The 25,102-nt window shown below is 37.9% G+C and overlaps 1 protein-coding gene across 2 annotated transcripts in view; it reads right to left on the bottom strand.

Annotated features, from left to right (window-relative positions):
• LOC145681261 (uncharacterized) overlaps nucleotides 1–25,102 on the bottom strand; it is a 163,895-nt gene that overhangs the window by 23,073 nt on the left and 115,720 nt on the right. The window contains exon 2 of one of the 2 annotated variants that reach the window (XM_081752838.1): nucleotides 17,783–17,902. The exons of the other annotated variant lie outside the window; for it this stretch is intronic. Within the exon in view, the coding sequence (XP_081608964.1) occupies nucleotides 17,887–17,902 (16 nt within the window). The 3' untranslated portion in view covers nucleotides 17,783–17,886. Of the gene's footprint in view, nucleotides 1–17,782; nucleotides 17,903–25,102 lie in introns of those variants that run through there. 2 annotated transcript variants of the gene reach the window in all.

The raw sequence follows: 25,102 nt of genomic DNA, 5'->3' as shown, positions 1-25,102 counted from the left end.
TCAAGGGAGAGGCTAAACCATAATTTGCCGTTTTATCCAGTGTAAAGCTGAATTGAAGCTTATTTTATCCAGTGTAAACCTGAGCGTCAAGGGGTGGCTATAGCCTCTTAACCCCCCTTGCATCCGTCCTTGTATATATATATATATATATATATATATATATATATATATATATATATATATATATATATATATATATATATATATATATTACTACTATTATTTGAAATATAAAATACTGTGCTATTTTTATGTGAGTACTGATCTCCTTACAGAGAAGAAAGCTCGATCACTGATTTTCCCCTGTGGTAAATAGTTATGCTTATTTTTCATTCTAATTTTAAAATAGAAAACAATTGCAATGAAATATAGGACTCAAGTTTTTAAAAATCCACTTTCTCTTTCGAAAACTGTATCTAACCTTTCACTACAAAGGAAGATCTCTAAATAACGAACAAATAAACAAATCTACTATACCTTTAAAACACAAATGTAGGTAATTTGTATGCATATTTGCTTTGTTGAATTTATTGAATGATATGTTAAAATTTCAAGTTACGAAATAGTCTGCAACAATAAAGAAGCAATAATGGTCATGACAATGATAAATACGTTTCCAACATTAAAAATGTACAGAAAAGTAACACAGTATGAAGCTTAAAATTGTAGATTTATAGTAGAGGTTCATAGTAATGTGAAATACAAATATAAATTTTCCTCTCTGTCTTGCAATTTGATTCCTATAGAATTAATAATTTGTTTCGATTTCCTCGCGGCGCACCAGCGGCCCATTCGCAGCACACCAGTGTGCCGCGGCACACCGGTTGGGAAACGCTGGTATATATAGTTGCACGTAAGAAGATACATAATATGAATTTTGTGATTTCAAATTTAAAAATACAGTATGATTATTAATTATAAAGTACTAATTTTATTTCATCACTTTCAGCCCAACAAATGAAATTCAAACAATTCGCTCCCTGGGTCTTGGTCATCAATACTGCGTCTTATCCTTTGTCTTGTAGTCAAGTCTTGGTCCTGCATTTCGTAGTCCTGTTTATCTTTTATGCTATACAAGAGCCAAGAATGCTCGCCTCATCGGTACAAATGAAGACCAAGTGTGATTTTGATTATGCTCTTTCATACTATACGGAAAGCAAAAAAATACGCTCATCGCTATTTGAAAATGAAATGAAATTTTTGAGTTTTACGTCCCACGATTATGCCGGTTAGGCTAAAGGAGACGGTGATTATGAGAGATGAGTGAAAATGGTGGAATGAAGAAAGTGGGAGGAAACGGGAGAACCCCGAGAAAACCCACGAGCACGGTGTTTGTCCACCACAAAGTTCACTTGGCGGGGGCTGGGATCGAACCCGGGACCCCAAGCACCAGAGGTGAACACTCTACCACTGAGCCACCGCGCCCCCTCATCGCTATTTGGTGATCACCAAAACAAGGCCAAGAGCAAGATTACTATGCACTTCGTCTTGCATATCCAATCTTTATCTTGTTCTTGTATCGGTGTCCTTGGGCTTGGTGAAATAAAATGAAATATTCAGTTTAGGGTCCCTCGATTCTGCACCGAGGCAAAGGGATAAGGTGACCATGAGAAATGAATGAAATGGTGGAATGAAAAAAGTGGGAGGAAACAGGAGAACCCCGAGAAAACCAACTACACCGCGTTTTTCCACCACAAAGCCCACTTAGCATAAGCTGGGATCGAACCATGAACACAGTCAGGGGCGGGGCCAAGGTAGGGACTTTGGGGGCCAGGCCCCCTTGCTCAAATTCTGGGCTCCCTAGTGGCCCCCCACACTTATGATGCTACTATAGGTTGACAAACGGTGAGTTGCCAGTGGCTACAAGTGAAACTACTCCCATAACATCTCTCGACAACAAAGTTACGAACCGCAGAATACCGTTGCGTTCCAAATAAAATAGCTCCACTCGTTTTAGTTTGTAGTACGGGAAGATCTAATTCACGGAAATCTGTGGGATGCTTGCATTGACCTCGCCACCTTGACATTCATTTTAACCTCTGTCCATTATCTAGTTATCTCTTTTGTTTTTGACAAACAACCAGAAAAATAGAAAATCAATCGGCATTCTCATTCGCTTCAATGTTAAAGTCATACTAAAATATGATATGCATACTTACAAATAACATGCACTGCAGTAAAACATTACACTTGTGTTGGACGAAAAAAGTCTTCGTACACTAAGTAATTGATTTCCATTGATTATGGCGACATAGAACAAATCCATTAAATGATTTGGTATTATTATTATTATTATTATTATTATTATTATTATTATTATTATTATTATTATTATTATTATTAGTTTATCTACCAAACAACTATTTATTGATTAATAAAAATGATTAATCAATTATATTTAGTTACGTATGGTAGATGACTTCAGATTATATTATTTACTGACCGACAGTATCCCACGCTGTCGTATCTGTGCATAAGAGGTAAGTTCTAATCTTTTCATTGTAGAAGTTAAGTAAAAGAACCTGTTTTACCTCGAAATGCTCAATTACAATTTTATTTACACAAAGACAATTCTAACATACAAGATGATATTAACGATGCTATTTGCATATACGAGTTACTTGTCACAAAAACTAATTACGCTAGGAAACTAAAATTATGCTTTCTTAGCTAACTTTTACAATTGAAACTCTTGAAACTCACATGAGTATATGGTAACCTCTCACCCGAAGTCCAAGGTTAATCTCTTTGCACATGGCTTAAAAAAAAAAAAAAAAAAAAAGAACGTCTCTGTTGGCTCCGTTTTCACTCTCCCCCTCTGCCAGCCTGAATCCCCATTATATTACCAAATGTTATCAATCTTTAATTTCAAATTAAGTGCTTTATTATTATTATTATTATTATTATTTTTGCAATTATAAAGTCTCATTAGTTTCTATCACCGTTGTCCCTTAGGACAAGTTATTATAACAAAGGAAAAACATATTAATGGTTCATCTTGATTACTTTTCAAGGCTTTTTCTTATAATTCACTTAAGCACTATCACTTTTTTTTTTTACAAATTATCATATCCATTTATTCCTTTTTTTCATAAAATCTGTTTTCAACACATTATATTATCGTGCGGTATTAAAACAAATCTGGAACTTCTGACATTTATTTACCTCCATCATTCCATCCGGAATATTAGTGTGATCTGTACACGAGGGAATGCTATCGGGCTTTTAAAATTAAGATTACTGGTGTCATGCTATAACTTTGAGTTTTGCCTTATCTCAAATAGATGTAGACATGTCAGAAGGTTTGATCCTTGTAAATACACTAGCTCAAACGCTGTCCAAGATGAGGTCTGGTAAATATGACTCTCAACGAACAATATTCGAACAAATTTATCAAGAATGTTTGGAGATGTGCAAAGAAAATGGTCTCGAATTCCAGAGCCGGAAACAAATATAATATAGAGGTTCCTCGTGGAAACGAACTGGACATCCGCCATCGAAATATCACAAATTCATTTTGGATGAATCTTTTCCTTCATTGGATGCAGAAAACGAATTTTCTAAAGATAATATATCTCTCAAGAGATATTTTTCTCCCTACTATTGATAGACAATCACTGATATGGAAAACCGCTTTGTATCATGTTGCAAAATCATCAGATCAATCACCACTCTACATCCTAAAAGTAAAAACTTTTTTAAATTACAACATTGTCGAGCCTATAACCCAGCATTATGGAGTGATCTGCAAACATTAAAGTGAGAACTCAAAATTCTCCCAAACACAATTAATAGAGCAACCCAAAATCATATAAAGCATAACAGCAATTTACACATATGGTTGGTACCTTGAACATGATTGTGATTGTCTAAGGTCCAGAAGAAACTAGTTTTAAAAGCATAATTTTAGAAAATAAGGCGTAAAGCATAATTTAAAATATATAGCACAATTCTTGGAAAATTCTCTTTCACTGAAAGTTTAACATACTGTGTTAATATTTTTTAAAACCAATATTTACAATGCAAAATCATTGAGAACATAACAATACAACAATGAAAAGCTTATTTTCATTTTTGTAAACTTTTCGGTGTACGAGGGCTGCTATATATATTTCTGGCCTAATAATGAAAATACGAATATTTATCAACGAAAATGGTTTTATTGTTTTTCAAAATATTCTCCATCAAGATTTATACACTTTTGCATGCGCTCAAACCAATTTTCGAAGCACTTTTTCCACTCCGATTGAGACACCTCCAAAACATGGTTTTTGAATGCTTCAACAGCATTTTCTGGCGACGAAAATCGTTGACCACGCATTTTTTTCTTGATGTGTGGGAATAAAAAGAAGTCATTGGGTGCCAAGTCAGGGCTGTACGGCGGATGACCCATCACTTCGACGTTTTGGCCGGTCAAAAATGCGCTGGTTTGAGCCGATGTGTGAGAGCTCGCATTGTCATGGTGCACAATGATTCGTCTTCTCTTGTTCATTTTTCGAATTTCTCCGAAGACTTCAGGCAAACAAATGGTGGTGTACCACTCAGAATTGACCGTCCTACGTTGCTCAAGCGGAACAGTCGCCACATGACCAGTTATGCCGAAGAAACAGGCGACCATTTGCTTCGAAGTGCTTCTTCCACGAACAACTTTCGTTGGATTTGGCTCGTCTTGGAAGACCCACACGGTCGATTGCTGTTTTGTTTCGGGCTCATACGCATAGATCCATGATTCGTCACCTGTGACGATCTTATAAACGTCTTTTGAAGCACCGCGATCGTATTTTTTCAGCATTTCTTTACACCAATCCACACGAGCTTTCTTTTGAGCGATTGTCAAATTGTGCGGGATCCAACGAGAACAAACCTTTTTTACGGCCAGGTGTTCATGCAATATCGAATGTATGCTGGTGGAAGAAATGCCTAGGCATGCCTCTATCTCACGGTAAGTCACATGACGGTCTTGCATTATCAGTTCACGTACGGCATCGATGTTTTCTGGCACAACGGCTGTTTTTGGACGACCTTCACGGAATTCGTCTTTGAGCGAGCGTCGGCCACGATTGAATTCGTTGTACCAGTTTTTCACAGTGCTATAGGATGGTGCTTCGTCGCCATACAAAGATTTAAGTTCATCGATGCACTCTTGTCGTGATAATCCACGTCGAAAGTTGTGAAAAATGATCGCACGAAAATGTTCACGAGTTAATTCCATTTTTTTGCCAAGTTGATTTCTTCAAGTACCTGTAAAAGAAAAAAAAATTGTCGTAAGTCAAAAAGTTCTGAGTACATTTATGCTACAAAATGTCAAACTTTCCAATGGAAATGTCAGATTGCACCTGGCAACACTTAGTGTTGCCTAGGCCAGAAATATATATAGCAACCCTCGTAATCCTTTGAGTGGAGAAAAGAAAAAAAGTAAAAGAAGAAATTTTTCTGCCAACAATGAATAGTACGCAAGAACTCCATACTATATTGTTATGTTTACTTTTTGAACTTAAGCACTTTCTGTACTTTTGGTGGCATCTTTTACTTTCCCTTTCTGTATATATGTACCTCAACCTAAACTCAGTTGACCAAAGTGAATTGACCCGACTGACTCGACCCGACCACCCGACCCGAGCTGACCCGATTGACCCGACAACCCGACCCGACAACCCAACCCGAGTAGCCTGACCCGACAACCCGACCCGACAGCCCGACCCGAGTTGACCTGACCCGACCCGACCCGAGCTGACCCGACCCGACTAGTTTGAGAGCACTACATTTAACCCTTTCCCCTCGACTTTGTTTTGACACAGCAAGCTGTACAGCTCGGAATTATTTTGAGATGTACCCAGTACTTGAGTGGGCCAATACAAATACTCGTAACAACCATTTGGTTGGCTTCTGTAGGTTGTAGCACTTAAAAACTATTCTCCCTTTGAACCCCACTGTACTTTCATCAATGCTTATATTTTGTCCTGGCACAAAAAAATTCCCTAAACTTTTGTCAAGATGTTCCACAATGTTTTTTATCTTTGAACCCCTTGCACGAACACCTTGTTGCATCTGAGGTGCTGGGGGGCACAAGTGAAGCATCCAAAAAAATTGAAAAATCTATCGCGGTTGAAAATGTCTTTATAAAATGAACATTTATCAAACCATTCCTCTGAAAAATAATCTTGTATGTTTGGTTCAGGTTTTAGTGTCATATTTAGTATTACACCCAAAAATGCCTTCAGTTCAGGAACTGTCATGTCATGCGAAGTGGACCAAATGGACCTTTTTTGTAGTGGCATTTGTATCTTAGACTTTGCTTGAGAAAATTACGAATGAAACAAACAGATATGCTAAGTGTCACTAAAAAATAATTGAAAAATTCAGTTTCTGTAGTTGGCCTTCCAACAACTGGTGGTTTATACCCGGAATTTGATGTGAAGGGTATTTTTAGAAAATCTGCATCATTATTACCATAGAGAGTCCAATTGTTCCTTGTCAACACATCACCTGGCACTTGGTCATCATTTTCATTGGAATCGGAAGATTTATCACCACTACTTTCTTCACTCAAACTATCATTATCTAAATATCCGCTACCACTATCACTGAAATCGGTATCTGTAGCTTCCAAAATACCTTGTATATCTTCGTCTCTCACAAACCCAGCCATCTTTGGTGTTTGTTTACATTTGTATATCGCTTTTCATTTGTTGAAAACTGTGGCAGGAACAGCCGAGTAAGGAGGTGAATAGACGGCCAAACGATGGCAGAAGTTGACTAAATCATACAAGCGGGGCTCTGTCGGCATGCGAGTCATTAAAGCGTCAAAATTAGTGCGGGGTAGCCCCGACATACGAGCGGAAAAAAAATCTCGATTGTCGGGGCTCTCGCCGCATTCAAGGGGAAGGGGTTAAAGTAATGACGGGATTTTCCCGATGGCTAGGGCGGAGTTTCTCAATTTCAGAAATTTACTAACCGGACTTCTTTAAGCTTATGGGACCTCTTCCAACATAACCCCGTTGTTGCATAATAACATTAAGGCGAAACAAACTTATTTCTGTGAACATGCAATATAAATACATAAAGCAAAATATCTAAATCAAAAAACTTGGTTTAAACAAAAAAAGCCTAGTTTAAACTTCCCCCCCAAAACGGGTTTTTGGCATTTTCAAAAACAACACTGCTTACTTTGCCAACCCTGCTTACTTTTGTATATAGGAGGTTAAAAAATTCTTATTATATACATTGGTTAATCCTTTGGAATTCATAATGTAAATATGTTGAAGTAAAATTGTTTGAAATATCTTTTCGAAATTCATTGTTTATTTTCGAGGTTTTATATTATTATCAGTATCAACCACTAAATAAATGATTTTTTTGTGTTATAGAGAAGCGAAACAAAGTCTGCTTTATCAATTTAAAGCAGAAATTTGAAAAAAAAAGCCAAAAAATTCCCAAGTGAAAAAGCGAATCAGTAAAAACCGAGTTTTTTTCCAAAAAAAGCCGTTTTTTTCCCCAGCCCTTTCATCTCTAGTTATAAGGGATTGCTATACGACAAGCTTTTATGTATAAGTCAAAGCAAGGGAGGAAGGCAAAATAAGCAATTAGTTTACGTTGTAGCATCTTACAATAGGGGGAAGGTAGTTTAAAGAAATTGGATTGTTTAGAGTGAAATACATTGTAATTGGTGGGTTTGGTTGAGAATAGCCAATCAGATGTAAGGGATATTAGTCACAGAGTCTTAGGAAGTCTAAAAAGTAGATAGTTGGTGAAACTGTTACACGTTTGTTTTCCAAAATAAAATATATTGTTGTTCTTAGTGAGTAATTAGATTTGAATCAAGTATAGAAAGCAGAGCTTTTGAAGAAAGGGGATTTTCAATAATTACATAGGAATATATTTTCATAGAAATATCCCTGTTGTCTCGTTAAGTTATTTGATATGTTTTATGTCAAATCTAACACAAAATTAAGATAAGTTTTATTTGCACTCACAGTAGACGGAAAATATATTTGACGAACAGTATCACTGGCACGTAGTGTGTCCGGGGGCAAAAGTCCGCAGTTGAAAAATTTCATTTTTGGGGTACTTTTTGTTGGAGTTGTGCAACTTTGCTTATGCTACAGAAAGATTAAATGGCGGCGGTGTACTTTTCATGTTCGTAAAGGTGTGCGGTGAACTTTGTTAATACAGTGTGGTAAGTTATATTTTGGCTTAATTTGAAGTAATATTTTGTTTTATGGGAAATAGTACTACAGTCTGTGGGAGAAGTTACGACTTATTTTATGAAAACACTTCTTCAGTAACAATATACACTACCTCTCCTCTTCCCGGTATCAGTTATGAAGTCAGCATTTCATTGTAATTAAAACATGTTCGAATGGGGCAGAAGTCCGATTTTTTTCTGGAGCAAAAATCCGAATGCGGACTTTTGCCCCAGCTCTCGAATTTGTAAATAATTTTATTCTTAAATATAAATTCCAGTTTCTAACAGTAGACTTATTTAAATTCGTTTGCTACGTAGACTTCCTTTAGCTTAACTAAAGTTATGTAGGCCTGTATGGAGGTTGATCTTTGAATTTCGGCAAGCAACGCTCAACACTGATTAGTGTACCGATGGCACCAAGCGCACTGCTCATATTTCAGCGGTGTAAACAGAGAATAGGATTAATAGTCAGTAGTGCTAACACATACCCGTTTGTGTTGCTGAATCCATCTGTTGAGGTGTGAAAAGTGCTCTTGATGTAATTTGCTTCAACGGTGCTGAGAGAGAGATTTGTCCTTTGCTATTAGAAACACTACGAAAAAATATGGTTTAAATTTAAACAGATACCACATCTTTTTCGGAAGGATAAGAAAAAAAAATACGTTGTCGCTTTGGTTGGACGAATATGTCATGGTTGGCTCTGAACTTACAATACTCGTGTTTATTTTTTCTGGGGGTGTTGGTAGTTTATACTCTGATTCTTGTCAACAACGAACCTTTGTATATTTTTTCTACAGGGTGGTCCGTAAGTCTTAGTACGGTAGATTATTTGGGAAAAATCATGATTAAAGCAAATCTGACTAGCGGAGGGCGGACTTGGGTAAAGGAGCTACCGATTGATGCGTGCGTGGTGAATGGCAGCCATCTTGAATCCAGGTTATTTTTTTTAAAAAAATGGGAAGGTAGGCATGTAACACATCAATTAACACTCTTTTTCTGCAAGGGAATACAGTCCCGCAAGCAGAAGTGCGTTATCATGTCCCGTTCTAAAGTTATGACGCCCCAAAAGTTGTCGGTTTTCAGTTTCCTTGCAGGAAGAGCGACATGGCACTAACGCTGCAAGAAAGACGTGATGCCCCAAATTTAACAGTTTGCTTTCGTTGCAGGTAGAGCGAGATGGCTCTGACGAAGCAGGAAAGAATTGAGATCATCCTAATGTCTGGGCAAAGAAGCAGTCGTGTGATTGCCCAGAACTCCAACGCGTGCCACCTCCAAAGACCTGCAATAAGCTACAACACCGTTAGCTACCCCATTAGGAAATTCAGTGTAACTTGTAATGTCCCCGACATAGCACGATCAGGTCCCCCAGGAACCGCAACAAATGAGTATACATCCACAATAGTCCTTGCTGCGAGTGTGAAAAGTCCAAAGAGCAGCACAAGGTGATAACAGGCGTACCACGTGCTTTCGTGATGAGGATTCTCCATACGAATACGTGGCATCCCTTCAAGCTGCAGCTTGTCCACAACCTTTCAGAGGATGATCCAAACCGGCGCATGGAATTCGTGAATTGGGCTTTTTTACAATATGACCGAGATCTGCATTTTCCAGCCAGCATTCTCTTCACAGACGAGGCAAACTTTTATTTGGATGGAGAAGTGAATCGCCAGAACATGCTATATTGGTCGCATAGAAACTCACATGCGATCAATCCTTGCAAGAGAGTTACCCCTTCTCATATGATGGTGTGGTGTGGCATATGGGACACGTCGATCATATCACCCTTTTTCATTCCTGGTACCCTAAATGTGTTCGATATCTGGACATGTTATAGGAGTTGGCGTTTCCGTTGCTTCTCTGCCCTGATGACACTTTGCCGCGATATTTTCAGCAAAATGATTTGCCACCGCATTATGCGCTGTTTGTGCAGGAATGCTTGGATTTGCATTTTCCTGGACGTTGGATCAGTCGCCGAGGCCCTGTGGAATGGCCAGCCCGGTCGCCGGACCTCACTCCCTTGGATTTTTTATGGGGACACTTAAAACACCTGCTGTATCAGAAGATTCAGGATGTTGCACACATACAGGGACGTATTCAGGACGCCTGTGATACCATCACCCCAGATGTGCTGTTATGGGTTCAGGAGAACTGCATTAAGAGACTCCGGTGTGTGCTGCATTGGACGAGAAACATGTGGAACACATCCTGTAGGCGGGACTTTGGGGAGTCATAACTGAGAGGGGGACATGATAACGCATTTCTGCTTGAGGGACTGCATTCCCCTGCCAAAAAACAGTGTTAATTGATATGTCACGTGCCCTCCTTCCCTTTTGAAAGGATCCAAGATGGTTGCCATTCACCACGCATGCATCAATCGGTAGTTAATTTACCCAAGTCCGTCCTCCACTAGTCAGATTTGCTTTTCTCATGTTCGTTTCCAAAATAATCAAGTGTACAAATACTTACGGATCCTCCTGTATTTTATCAATACGAGGAATAACTTTATACTTTGTATGTTTATTGAGTTCTTCTCAAATGAGATAAACTTATATATTTGCTTAGTCTACCTCTTTTTTTTTAATACGAAGAATAACTTCATGTTTCGTATCCTCTTTGTTTATCTTAAGATTCTTGCAGAAAATAAAATAATTCAATAAAAATGCCTTATGTCGATTTTCTACTTCGTGTATTTCAGCGGACTTTTGTCCCATTGCAATAGGACTTTTGCTTCCTATACTGGGATAAAAGTCCGAATTTGTCCATCCTTTTTTAAATTGCTGTATCTTATTAAGTAATAAATTGGTAGGCTTTCTAGCACCTTCAAAATATAGAGGAATGTTCACTTATACTTCTGTGCGAAATTCGTTATTTTGCCGTATATCTTTCTGCTCCAGCGCGATTCAAACATCAAACTTCGGCTTTTTGCCCCCGCTATCTCTACATATTTCATATCAAGGTTGTTCGGATGCTAATAACGCCAGAGGCAAATATATTTTACGAGAGGAAATCATATCTTCGATCGTCTCAATGTAAATGAATCGGTCGCTCATAGAACAGATAAAAGTTCCTGTCGCTTGTAGGACTAATTCGAAGAATTCTTGCATTAGTTTCGCGTCCCACTTAAGTTGTATCAGTTTCTAGTATGTTTGTGTGATTAGTTTGAATGTTTGCTGCTTTGGTTTAGCGTCCCATTTAAGTTGTTTTAGTTTCGAGTAATCGTGCGTAAATAGGTTTGTTAACGGTTCCGTTTGTTTTAGCTAAACACCTTTTTTAGTTCTTGCAGTTTTGAGTATTTTTGCGATGTTAATTTGATTTGTTGAAGATTTAATATGTTTTGGTTTAGAGTCCATTTTGAATTCTCAGATTTTTGAGTACTTTTACAACATTAGTTTAATTGTTTGAATGTTTCTTTCGTTTTAGTTTAGTGTCCCAGTTTTTTATTTAAGTTCAGTGCTCTTTCCTCATTTGGTTTGGTTGACTGAAGCTAGTTTACTCATTTAAATTACTGAAGGTTGAAGTTTTCCCAGTGAATTAGCCTCATCATTGGTTGTTGGGGGTTATTTTGCATTCCAACTTGATTATTTTTAATTATTGTTAAATCAACCTTATGAATTGGTCCATTAAAATTTGTTTGTTGGAATTTATGGACCCTGTTGGTTTGCTTTGAATTCATATTTTTGATTTGTTTAGATATTTTGTTTCAGATTAATGTCCATATAGGGAATTTTATTGCTCTTGGCCTACAAAAGTTGGTTGGTTTGAAATTTAGCATCTTTTTGTATAGATTTCGAGCAGATGTTGAATAGCTTCCATGGATTATTGCTGTTAAGTGAAACTATTTGTTGGTAGTTAGCTTCAGTTTTATATATTTTTTTGAATCCTGCATTTATCAGTTTTCTGGGATTAAATCTTTTTACTTGAACCTAATTAAATCGCTTTAGCTTCTGTTTATAATATTTTGTGGATTATTAATTAAGTTAGTTTGAGTTCTTGATTTGGAAACTAGCGTCCCAATCAAATCTTTGAGAGTGATACAGACCACTCACTTAATTTGGCTTGAGTTAAATTTAGTATTTACAAAAAAAAAAAAAAAAAAAAGGTCGTTGATTAAAAGTAATAATTTAGATGACCATTTAATGTATGACCAATTTTTGAGCTCGTCTTATTTTTGTTGAGCTTAATAACTGATTGGAAAAAGAATTAGCAAATCTTCAAATTAAGCTATTTGATTTGGGATAAAAAAAAAAAAAAGATAATCTGATTTTATCAGTTGACTATTGGCTTACTGATCATTATAAGATTTCAAATTGAAGTTTGTCCAGTCGTAGACATTTCTAGGCATTTAAATTATTCTCATTTGTACTAAACATTTTGTTTTTTCTAGTGAGCCTAATAATTATTAATTATCAGAATTGTTCCTATTCATTGAATTGAATGGGAGTGGAATTATACGCAAAGTGATCAAAACGTAACATTTATTGTAATTTTTTTTCAATTTTTACGTGAAACAGTTATAGAAAATAAATTGAATTTAGTTTTTTTTAAATTAATAAGTTAGTTGTATAAAACCTCTCCGTGTAACGTGGGTTCCTGTCACCACGGCATGGCGCGTCCTCAGGTTGCGGATCGAGGAGAAGGCCTCCAGATATAGAGGTTAGCTGCGAATATACTGAATAACCAGTCGCGGACAGCCGACTAGGAGTGGTCCTCCAGCTTGGGGGTTTGGGTAGGGCTAACAACCTCATCCTGTAAAAAAAAACACTTGTTCAGAAATATTCACAAAAGCCTCGGACAAGGACTGATAACTTCGCACGACCTCAGCAAAAGAAAATGGACATGAGATTTGGAACATGGAATATTAGGAGTCTTTATAGGGCAGGCGCGTTAAAGTCCGTAACGAGTAAGTTAGAGAAATACAGGATGAACGTAGTAAGAGTTCAGGAAGTTAGGTGAGAAGGAAATGGACCTGAGAATTCCGGAAATTTTACGTTCTTTTACGGGGAAGGAAATGAAAATTTCCAGTTAGGAACAGGGTTTTTCGTTCATAAACGTATATTACCAGCAATTAAACGGGGTGAATTTGTTACTGATAGATTTCTTTTATTACTCTTAAGGGACGGTGGTGTGATATTATTGTTTTGAATGTACATGCCCCTACAGAAGATAAGGATGACGATATAAAAGACAGTTTTTACGAAGAAGCGGAACGGATATTTGACCAACTCCCGCGATATCATATGAAAATTCTATTAGGGGATAACAATGCGAAGGTACCGACGAGAGGATATTTTCAAACCAACTATACGGAACGAAAGTCTGCATAAGGAAAGTAATGACAACGGTGTTAGACTCGTGAACTTTGCAACATCCAAAAACCTAATCGTGAAGAGTACAAAATTCCCACATCGCGACGTTCACAAATACACTTGGACATCACCAGACGGAAAAACACATAATAAATTCATCACGTTATAGTAGATAGAAGAAGGCAATCTAGCATAATTAATGTCCGGTCTTTTAGAGGGGCTGATTGTGACACTGACCACTACCTCGTAGCAGCGATAATACGAGAGAGGTTATCGTTGAATAAAGGTAATATTCATTGTCCGAAAACGGAGAGATTCAATTTAAAGAAATTAGAAGAGAGCCAGGTAAGACAGAAATACCAGATTGAAGTTTCGAATAGATTCTCGGCTTTAGAAGACTCGGAGTGCACTAATGTTGAGGATACCTGGATTGAAATTAGAGATAGCATTAAGATTTCAGCAAAAGAAAAATTGGGACATGCAGAAATACGTAGGAACAAACCATGGTTCGATCAGGAAGCATAAAACTGGCAGAGAAGAGAAAACAGGCAAAATTACGCTGGATACAAAATCCGAATGAAATAACTACACAAAAGTTCGCAGATATCATGCGGGAAACTTCCAAAATTTTAGAACAAAGAAATACGATTTTCTGAAAGCTCAAATTAAGGAACTTGAAGATAATAGTAAAAATATAAACATCCGGGACATGTATAAGGGAATCAACGAATTTAAGAAAGGCTATCATCCTCGTGCTTATATATTAAAGAAGTCTGACGGTACATTTCTCATTGACACGGATAGCATCTTAAATAGATGGAAAGATTTCTTTGACGATTTGCTTAACACGCAACCAAAAACTAGTGTGCGTGGAGAAAAGGTGATACACACCGCAGAACCGTATATTCCAGAACCCAACTGAATAGAAGTAGAAACCGCTATAAAGAAATTAAAGAAACACAAATCTCCGGGTGTAGATGAAATTCCGGCCGAGTTAATTTTAGCTGGAGGCGAAATATTGTGAAATAAGATACACAAGCTCATTCTCCTTATCTGGAACAAGGAAGAATTGCCACAAGAGTGGAAAGAATCAATCATTGTTCCAATTCACAAGAAAGGCAACAAAACTGACTGTACTAATTATCGAGGCATTTCTCTTCTGTCAACATCCTATAAAATCCTTTCAAATATTCTATTAGCAAGACTGACCCCATATGCAGATGAAATTATTGTAGATTATCAGTGCGGATTTAGACGAAATCGATCAACTATCGACCAAATATTTACCATTCGCCAAATACTCGAAAAAAGTGGGAATACAATACCCCGGTACATCAATTATTTATTGATTTTAGAAAGGCATACGACTCGGTTAGGAGAGAAACATTATACAACGTTCTTACTGAACTTGGAATACCGAGAAAGCTAATTAGATTAATTAAGATATGTTTAAATGAATCCCAAAGTAAAGTCCGGGTAGGAAAATTTTTGTCCACGAGCTTACACGTCGAAAATGGCCTGAAACAAGGAGATGCGTTGTCGCCATTATTATTTAACTTCGTTTTGGAATACGCTATAAGGAAAATCAAAGATAGCAACCACGGCCTACAGTTGAACGGTATTCACCAGGTTATGGCATATGCTGATGATGTAAATTTAATAGGGATGATAGGAGAACAATAGAAAGAAATGCAGAGATCTTATTAAACGCTTGCAGGGACATGGGTTTAGAAGTAAATGCAGAGAAAACTAAATACATGGAAGTGCGTCGGGACCGGAATACAGCAAATTATGGATGAGTTAAAATATTAAATAATACTTTTTATAAAGTGGATAGTTTCAAATATCTAGGATCAACATTAACAGAGGAAAATCATATTCACGAAGAATTTAAATGTAGACTCAAAGCAGGGAGATCGTGTTACTATTCGGTTTAAAATCTCTTGTCGTCGCGAATTCTGTCGAGGAATTTGAAGCTTAAAATATACAAAACGATAATCATGCCTGTTGTTCTGTATGGCTGCGAAACATGGTCACTTACTCTGAGGGAAGAACATAGACTGAAAGTATATGAGAACAAGATCCTGAGACGAATATTCGGACCCAAGAGGAATGGGAATGGGGAATGGCGGAAACTTCATAACGAGGAACTACATAATTTATGTGGTCTACTCAACATTGTTAGGGTCGTCAAGTCTAGGAAGCTTAGGTGGGCAGATCATGTAGCTAGAATGGAAGAAAGTAGAAACGCTTTCAAAGTCTTGAGTGGAAGACCAATCGCAAAACGACCATTAGGAAGACCTAGGCGCAGATGGGAGGACGATATTAAGATGTATCTCACAGAGATTGGAATAAAAAGTAGAAACTGGATACAGTTAGCTAAGGATAGAAGTCAGTGGAGAGCTTTTGTGAAAGCGGCATTGAACCTTCGGGTTCCATAGGCCATAGAGTTAGTTAGTTAGTAAAAAACCTCTAAAAATAATTATTTCTTGACTTAGATTTATTTTTTGATGTGAGGTTCTCATATTGAGATTGACATAGTGTTTAGGATCACGGATGGGATACTTAAATCACCTCAGTGTATTGTGATTGGCCGAATCGTCCTTTCTCGCAGTTCGTTACTCCAGACTTTTCTTTGTCTTTCTTTTTCTTGCGAGATTGTTGTTCGAATTAGATGGTTTCTCACTATTAAGCGTGAGGGCGTTACAAAGATTCTTCCAACCTTCTCACCATAAATTTTCTGTATAGAGTCTCACTATATTTGTCTTGCGTCTCATCATATTATATTTGTCTTGCACCTCGCCATTTTTTGGAATTGGAATTTGTTGATCTGACTTTATACATTATCTTGGGTTGGTTCAGTTAGGTGGTTATTCGGTTATTAAGTAATTAATTGTTTGTGTATTTATGAAAATTGAGAATTGTTTTGATCTCTGAACCACGTCAATTTAAGATAGTCTGTAAACAAAATCGAAGAAAAAATTAAAAACCTAAGGTAAATTTTGTATGAATGGACGTTTGAATTTAAAACAAGTTGTGTATTTCTGATAGCAGCTTATATTTGAGGGCCGATCTTTTTCATCTTTCTTTAGTAATTAGTAGTTAGCATAGTTTGTAGTAGCTTGTTTGTTATATATATTAATGTTAATTAAGTGTTACAATAATTTAATTCTTGATTATTGAATAGATATTTCTTTTGTGGAAAGATTTACTGCTATTTTTAATTTTTTGTTACATTTGATTAACTTTTGTGTCTTCAAATCAGATTGAAAATGTCTTCACGAGAAGAGTCAGCTCTTACTAATATTTCAGATGATAATCTACAATTTGTTACTATAGATCAGACAGGCCACATGACAAATGAAAGTTTAAATAGGGCAATTATGAACCTCACCCCTCCTCGAAGTCACATTTTCCAGTTTTATGATCGTGTAGAAGATAATTCGAGAATTTATAGTTTTGAAGAACCTTTTCCTAGGAACTCTAGTTGTCTTGCTCAATCTCCAACACCAATTCCAGCGGAGACTGGTCAACTACTAGAGATAACAGGTTTTGGCACAAGGTATTAATCAAAATTACTATTTTAGTCATGTTATGCTTAGGCAAGTTGAATTTCAGTTTCCAGTGAATAGTTCAGAGTTGCCAACTCCTGATAGGCCAACGAACAACAATTAGGGCCTTTTTGATTACTATGAGAGTGTCTTTAGTTAAAAATTCGACTTCTATAGGCATGTTTCGGACGGGTAGGCCAATGCCTCATGATCATAGATATTTTGATATATTGCCGAATAATTTTTCAAATTATGATAATCATGCTCAGGGTAATATTGCAGTTGTTAGTACAATTCCGCATTATATTAGTAAATATTCTTTCCAGAAAAGTTTTGAATGTTTCGAATCAAAAATAAAAGGGTTTAAAGTCATTGTTGGCAGAAATAGGTTTTTTGGTTTTTGATGTTCTACTGATAATTGAGAAAGTAGTGGAGCAATTTTTTGCCGAATGACAGTTGTCTATAGTACATTGTTAACACGCAGTGAAAGAGATTTTGAAGTAGAAGTACAATATACCGTAAATAGTAACTCTTCATGGGATTGATTTAAATGTAAAATACTTGATAGATTTGTCAAATACAGTAAAACATTTTTTATTATCTGAAAGATTATTCAGGAAACAAAAGTTAAATGAAGCCGTGGATCAGTTTGTTGAAGATTTATTATGCATCTCTTGTTTTGAGATTTAATTGTAGTGATTCCCAACTTATTAACATCTTGTTAATGGGATGTATCCATCCGTTAGATATAGTATGCATCAGAAACCATTCACCTGCTTCAAGCGTTTCAGCAGTTGTATCAGGTGAATGCTGAGAATACCAGGAAGGCTCAGCGTCAGTACTATCAGTCAGTGGCGGATCTAGAAAGTAAAAGGTTGGGGGGGGGCAGTCAGAACCCAGACTATATAGGTGTATTATGAGATTATTATAAATTTTCAAAAAAATATGTAAATAATAGTTTCAATTATTATTGTCACTCAGAAAACTAGGGGACCCTAGGTCCCGAACAAGATCCTTCACTGTTATTAGTTGCATAACTCTACATCCATCTCCAAGGCCAAGCATGCAGCTGAAATAATAATAATAATAAAAAAAAACATTAGAAAACATTGCGGTGGTAATCCATTGAAATCTGAGTTGACATTTATGAATATTTTTTCCAATGGTTGAACCAACAGCTGCAAAACAAGAAACTTAATTGTGATAAGAAAGGAGAAACTGCTTATAATGAGTTTCTGAACAGCTTCCTATGCGAAGACACAGCAACGACATCACACTGGAATCCACTAAAGAATTAAGCTTATATCATTCAATACAACCTGTAAAATGCGGTGACTGTGAAAACAGATTTACCCCAAGCTTCACGGAACGACTACGCTAATAGCTATGAGGAATTACAATTTGAATTTAATTAATCAGTTATTTTAATAATTATTTTGAATGGATTTCTCCTCCATCATTTTAGCCCCTGTTTATTTCTCCTCCATCTCTGCATATATTTTCCACATGCTGCTAATGAAGTCTTGTACTATGCTGTTTCTTTTTCTCTGTGTGTGAAACTACCTTATTTTTGGATTGGATTTTTATGGAAAAAATGGTGAAAAACAAGGACATAAATAAAACTGATGCACGAAAAACATACATTAGGAACAATTTTACTTACAGCTTAATAAAAGTAAATACGCAACAAGACAACAGTTCAGAGTAAAATTTCAGAGCCAAAACATCACAGGAAAATTTGAGGTTATTCATTTCAAATTCAGAACTTTATATTGGTAGGAAGCGATCGAAAACAATAAACGTTACACAAAAATCTAGCTTCGAAAGATGTTTAATACAAAGAGCAGTATTTGTAAGGGGAACCCTTTTGCCCACAGTCTTCGAAAGGAACCAAATGAGAAAGTTGGAAAATTAAGCAACATTCGTTTTTGAAATCAGGACATGAAATTGATGGGAAATGTGTAAAAAAAAAAAATCTAACATCGTACAAAAATTGAGCGGTAGCCACAACTTGCTATATCTGTCGTTCTCAAATAAATGACATTAGTAAACTTACGTTGTGTGATCTGATTTCTTCCTATGTTCCATTGACTAATACTAATAGCTATTCTTTCTGTGGCAAATAAAACATCAGGACTAGAAATAATGTCTTTTTAATGACTATTTAACATGGCCTGTCCGGTTGCAATGATGTGAATAGACTTTGGGAGACATGGCTGAACTTTAGCTCAAATGTAGAAGAGACCATGTAGATTTCAAATTGTCCTAAAATGGATGGAAAAAACCACGAAAGATGAACATTAATGTCAATGGAAAATGAATGACAAAAATGAAGTCGTCACCTAACTCAAAAACTATAATATGGAGATGGCTAATTGAAAGATTATTTCCAAGGCATAATGAAGTGCTTAAAAACAATGTATAGCACGTAAGGTAAATATGGAAAGAACATTTTCAAAAGTCAAGTTCTTTGAGTAAAATGAATAATATTGAGAAAGCAGTGGCGGATCCAGGACGGCCTACGGGGGGGGATTGTAATATTGCCACTTAGAGCTAGTTTTAAGAGTTCCAAACTCTCGAATGGGTTTTGTTTATATATAAAATAAGAAAATGTTCCATCTTCGGGGGGGGGGGACAATTGCCCCCACCTGTAAGAAAGTATAATGGATTTTCTGAGAATTATCCAGGACGCCCCACATCGAGGTAACGTGCTTGAAATATCACACGATGGATTTAGAATCTCCAGACTCGATTTAGCACGCAATGTCGATTTTGAGCCGATCACGTGACGATGGTGACGCAGTCTACATGGCTAATCGAATAGGCTCTTCATATAGAATGAATATGATTTTTACGTTATACATAAGAGAAGGGTTGGGAATCACCGAAATGACTACAACCAACACTCCTCACAAAAAGTAAATTGCAAGATGGAAACCTTACAAACTTGCAATCCATACCGTAAGGACAGTGTATTTAACTGCATTTATCTTTTTTTTTGTTAGCTAGCTATGGTGTAGCTAGCACCCATTGCGAGGGCTACACCCTCTATTAGGGAAAGATATTTAACATATTTGTGTCGGAACAAGAAATATTTTCTGTTGGGCAAAGAGACATTTATGAACTGTATTAAACCGCTATAAGTTTTATTTAATTATTTATTTATTTTATTATACGTGAGGAGCTCCTGTTAGTGACAAGCGGGTTTACTGTGCATGATATGAAGGTGAGATATGGGCCGGTACGTGTGATGTTCTGAGGATACTGATGATGTTATAGTCCGGATGATTTGGAGGTACGCTATATTTATATAATGCGAAAAGCAGTGAGAGAGGTGTAGACGTGTGGTGATGGCTGTGAGTGTAGGGAGCGTCGCTGTAAACGGTTTCAAAAAATAAAGCGTGTTCGTTGTCATACCGTTGAGTTATATATTTAATACGAAGAGCTTCAATATGATAAAGTAGGTGAGGAAATGTGATGCGGTCGTACAATTCACGGGTTGGACTTGGTAATTTAATGCGGTAGGCTAGGCGGAGAGCATGTCGATCCATTATTAACAGCTTTTCGTAATGTTTTGCGCTTGCTGATATCCAGGAGGTAAAACCATATGTAAGTACGGGACGGAGGAAGACCTTGTAGGTGTTGATAAGCGTAGAAGAATGGAGACCCCACGTTGTACCTATGAGACATTTAAGTAAATTTAATCTATTTTTGGCTTTGCTTACAACGGTAGCGAGGTGTGGATGATCAAATGTTATACCCAAGTATTTCACTGTCTTTGAGTACTGTATGGCAGCATCATTGACGGTAAGGGCAAGACGAGCTGGGTTTCGATGAACTCGTGATCGACGTTTTGGTGGAATAAAGACTATGGCCTGAGTTTTGGTAGCGTTTATTGTTAAGCGCCACGTCCGACACCAATCGCTAAAGCGACGGATAGCTTCATTCATCGCAGTGTTTATTTGAGAGATAGTTTTTGTTAACGCCAGGAAAGCCGTGTCATCGGCGTACTGAAATGTATGAATATTTTGCGGTAAGGACGGCATGTCAGCGACATAAAGCAGATACAGCAGTGGGGACAAGGCAGAGCCTTGCGGAACGCCGCTATGAAGAAAAATAGGATAAGAGACACTGTCATTGATGTAAATGTAAGCCAGGCGGTTTGAAATTAAAAATGAAGCGGATGTACGTGATTGGAAGACGGAAAGACAGAAGCTTGAATAAAAGTCCCAGGTGCCATACTTTATCAAATGCCTTTTCGAGATCGAATAAAACTAAACAGGCAGGCTTGGAAGAATTGTAATGATTAGTGATCATGTTGGTGAGGCGAAGTAACTGATCGTTAATACTATATCCTGGTCGGAAACCAGCTTGATGTAAAGGTAGCAAATTTTTCGTTGTTAAGTGAGTGTGAAGTCTTTTGACAAGGATGCGTTCCAATATTTTACTGAAAGTCGGAGTTAATTGTATGGGCCTGTAAGATGATACGGTATTTAGTGGTTTGTGTGGCTTAGCAAACATGAGTGTTTTGGAAGTCTTCCACTGAGGGGGAAGATAACCTGTGCGGAGAATAAACGTAAATATAGTTGCTAAAAGGTGTAGTAAGGCGAGAGGCGCTTCTTTGACATGACGATAAGTGATTGAGTCCAGACCAGGGGCAGTATTGCGCATGCGAGCCGTGACGGAGTTGATATCTGTTACAGTGATAGGCGTAGTAAGAGGATGTGCGGGTAAAACATGAGACGTGCTGGGTTGAAGTTCTGGTGAATTTATGTTAAAGGTATGTGTGGGATGCCTGCGAGGAATGGCTGCTTCAGACGGAGTGAAAATAGTTTGTAGATAGGTTGCGAAGGCGTCTGCTTTTTCTTTATCTGTGTGAAGAGGATTTTCATTCTCTAGAAGAGGATAGGTAGTGTGGATCTTGCGACCAGTGAGCATGTTGAAACGGTTCCAGTATCTGGATGGGTGTGCATCGTCTGCCAAATTATTGCAAGCTTTTATCCATTGACGGAGTTTATATGTTTTAATATAATTGTGAACTGTGCGTTGAAATTGACGATGTAAGTGCAATGACTCTAGATTTCCTGTACGTTTGTAATCTTTGTAGAGCGCTCGTGAACGTCTGATAAGTGGTAAAGAATGGGGTGGGAGCGTTGGGCGATAACTATGGGATGTACTAGTTGGAATAAAACGGCAGGTAGCGTCATGGAGTGCTGTAGTTATTCTATCCAAAGAATTATGAAGATCTTCCTCCGTTTCTGATAAAGTTGAGTTTGCAAAAATGCTACTGAGGTAATTTCGATATCCTGGCCAGTCGGCTTTGTCGAAGCGCAATGTGGTACGAGTGACAGGAGGTAAGTGGGGTGCTGGACGGTGTGAAGAAGTGAGTGATAATTTAACGGGAACATGATCACTACCAAGCGGGTCGAGTACTGTGAGAGTACACCGTGCAGAGATACTGGTTGAAGTAATGACAACGTCTGGAGTGGTATCCGAGATCGGTCGGGTAGAATGAGGCAGGGTATGGAATGTGCCGGATGTTTCGGTTGCAATGAAATCTAGAAATTCTTCCTTTTGGCGGGCTGTTCGACTGTGAAAATTTATGTCTGCCATAATGATGTGGGTGCGGAAAGTGTCTGAGATATACTGAAAAAAATTTAGAGGTATGGCGTGACCAGGGCGGATGTAAATGGTAGCCAAAGTGACATATATATCTTTGTAGTATAGAGTGGTAATGATGTATTCCGGGATGTTTGGTATTGACAGTAAATGTTGGCGATAGGCGATTGATGGAGAAAACCCAAGGGCGACTCCGCCATTTGCACGGCACATGGGTATGGTTGTGTCATGTCTGAGCAGTGTGTATCGTGAAAATTTGCAGCTTTGTTTAGGCTTCAGATGAGTTTCGTTAAGGAGAAATGCATTGACTTGTTCTTCTAGTAGCAGTTGTTCAAACAGTGGTTTATGTGATTGAAGAGACCGGATATTAAGAAACAGAAATATTAAAGCCATAATGATCGATATACAGTAAGTGAGGTTTTTAAGAGCTAGGTGGAACCGCAGTAGCATGGAAATAAGCATACGGACCTGAATATGTAGCATTTAATGTGACGTTTAGAGTTGCCTGAGCTGCAAGTTGGATTTGTTGGAGTACATATTGTCTTTGAAATGGATGAATGTTTAGCAGAGCTACGGTGAAAAATGCAAGAAGTTGTTCGATTGTGATAGGTTGATATACTGAAGTGATAGGCGGAGATTCAGATTTAGTTTCGGGCGTTCTGATAGGCACCACAAGTTCAGGTTTAGTCTCGTCCACTGGTGGCCTGGCTTTGCATTTGTAACTGAACGTAGGGTGTTGTTCAGGACATGTGGTACATTTAGGCGGTTGGTGGGTATTTGGACAGACCTTAGTGAAGTGAGACCCGGAACAAAAACCACACGTTGGTTGATTTGGACATTTTGATGTTGGATGCGAATTATATTTTTGACACTTTTCGCATCGGAGCGGGAGAGGTTGTGGAGTGCGAGATGCCTCGACCCGGTGTCGACGTTTGAAGATAAATGCCCCTGAAGTTAGAAGTTCATCGATAGTTTCTTGGTGCGAAGTAAGAACACGCATCATATATGTCGGGCCCATATTATTCTTAATGCGGATGTATTTCGTAATGACATGGCCTTCCTGTTTGAGCTCGTCGGCAACTTCTTCGTCTGTGATCGACGGGTCCACACCACGTATAACTACAGACAAGGTAGGCGACTTTCGTGGTGGTGGTGGCTGTTTGGCTCTTTTGTCGGCTAATCGTGCCATAGTGGCTGTTTTGCCAAAGACTTCATAGCTGCAGCGGTTCAGAATTTTATAGGCCAGTTTCTCATCTGTGGATTTTATGATGATGCCATTGCGAGTGGGTATTAGTTCAGAAATTGACGTACGAGGTACGTACTTACAGAATTGCTGGAGCAGAATTTTGAGATTGGCGAATTTAGGATCAAACTGTTGAAGGATAAAGTTGTATAACGGTGGACGTTGCGGTGTTTGTAATGGGGGAAATTGCCGGTCGTCTCCTAGATCTATCTGAAGTTCAGATTCAGAATCGCTAAAGGTGTGTGCTTTCTTTGATGGCTGGGACAGAGGTTGTCGTGAAAGAGCTGGTGAACGTGAGCCAGATCGGGATCCAGATGGAGATCGACTAGTGCCTTGAGCACGTTTGTGGCTTTCCCTGCGTTGTCTGTCAAGAGCAGCAGCGTCAGCCGGACCTGGGATGATCTGTGGTAATCCGCAATGCTGATATGAGGGTTGTGTAGGAGAAGCCATGCTACTGTGTTAGGAAAACAGAAAACGAATTCGTTTGCCGATAGATATGCCAAGGTCGTCAACTGTGTACAGGTATCTCTGCCTCCAAAGAGGAGAGTATCAAATAAATCTAGAAGCCAAAAACAATAACAAGGGTCGTCAACTATTAGGATCAATTTAGTATTTTTGCCTCCGTGGAGGCTTATAATCAATTCGACGGTTGTTTCCTTGGACCTCGAGGAGGCAAGTAATCCAACCGTATACAGAAGATCGCGAGTAAAATCAAACAATGGGGATGGAAACACCAGAGGACTAGTTTATTTTTCTCCGCCAGCAACGGATACCCTATTTTTTTTACCTGGTTAGAGATTCCAGGTGGCCAGTTCGCGCATTTATCTTTTTTTTTTAGTGCTAGCCGAAGGCTAGCTCCCTTGCGAGGGTTACGCCCTCTATCCGGGGTGAGGAGTGCAGAGACTGGGGAAGGAAGGATATTGGAGGTGGTCTATGGGAAGTAAGAGTAAGCGGAAAGAATCATTTATTTTATTTAGATCATAATTTCAGTTTACTGCTTTTATTGCATTTTATTCAATTTCATTGGACATTATGAACTTTGTTCATAATCATGAGGACAGGGAAAAAAATGACAATGAAGTGCATATGACAGGACAACACAAGGATATGTTAGTGAGACGAATGCAGATTATCTTCTTGTCCAGGGGCTGCTCTGGACAGTAATGTAGACAAGTGGAGCCCTGTTAGCACAATAGGT

The sequence above is a fragment of the Thermobia domestica genome, chromosome 3 (genome assembly GCF_964235325.1).
Source record: "Thermobia domestica chromosome 3, izTheDome1.hap1.1, whole genome shotgun sequence".
Taxonomy (NCBI): Eukaryota; Metazoa; Arthropoda; class Insecta; order Zygentoma; family Lepismatidae; genus Thermobia; species Thermobia domestica.
The sequence above is the reverse complement of the archived record's forward strand: the minus strand, read 5'-3'. Positions and strand labels throughout refer to the sequence as shown.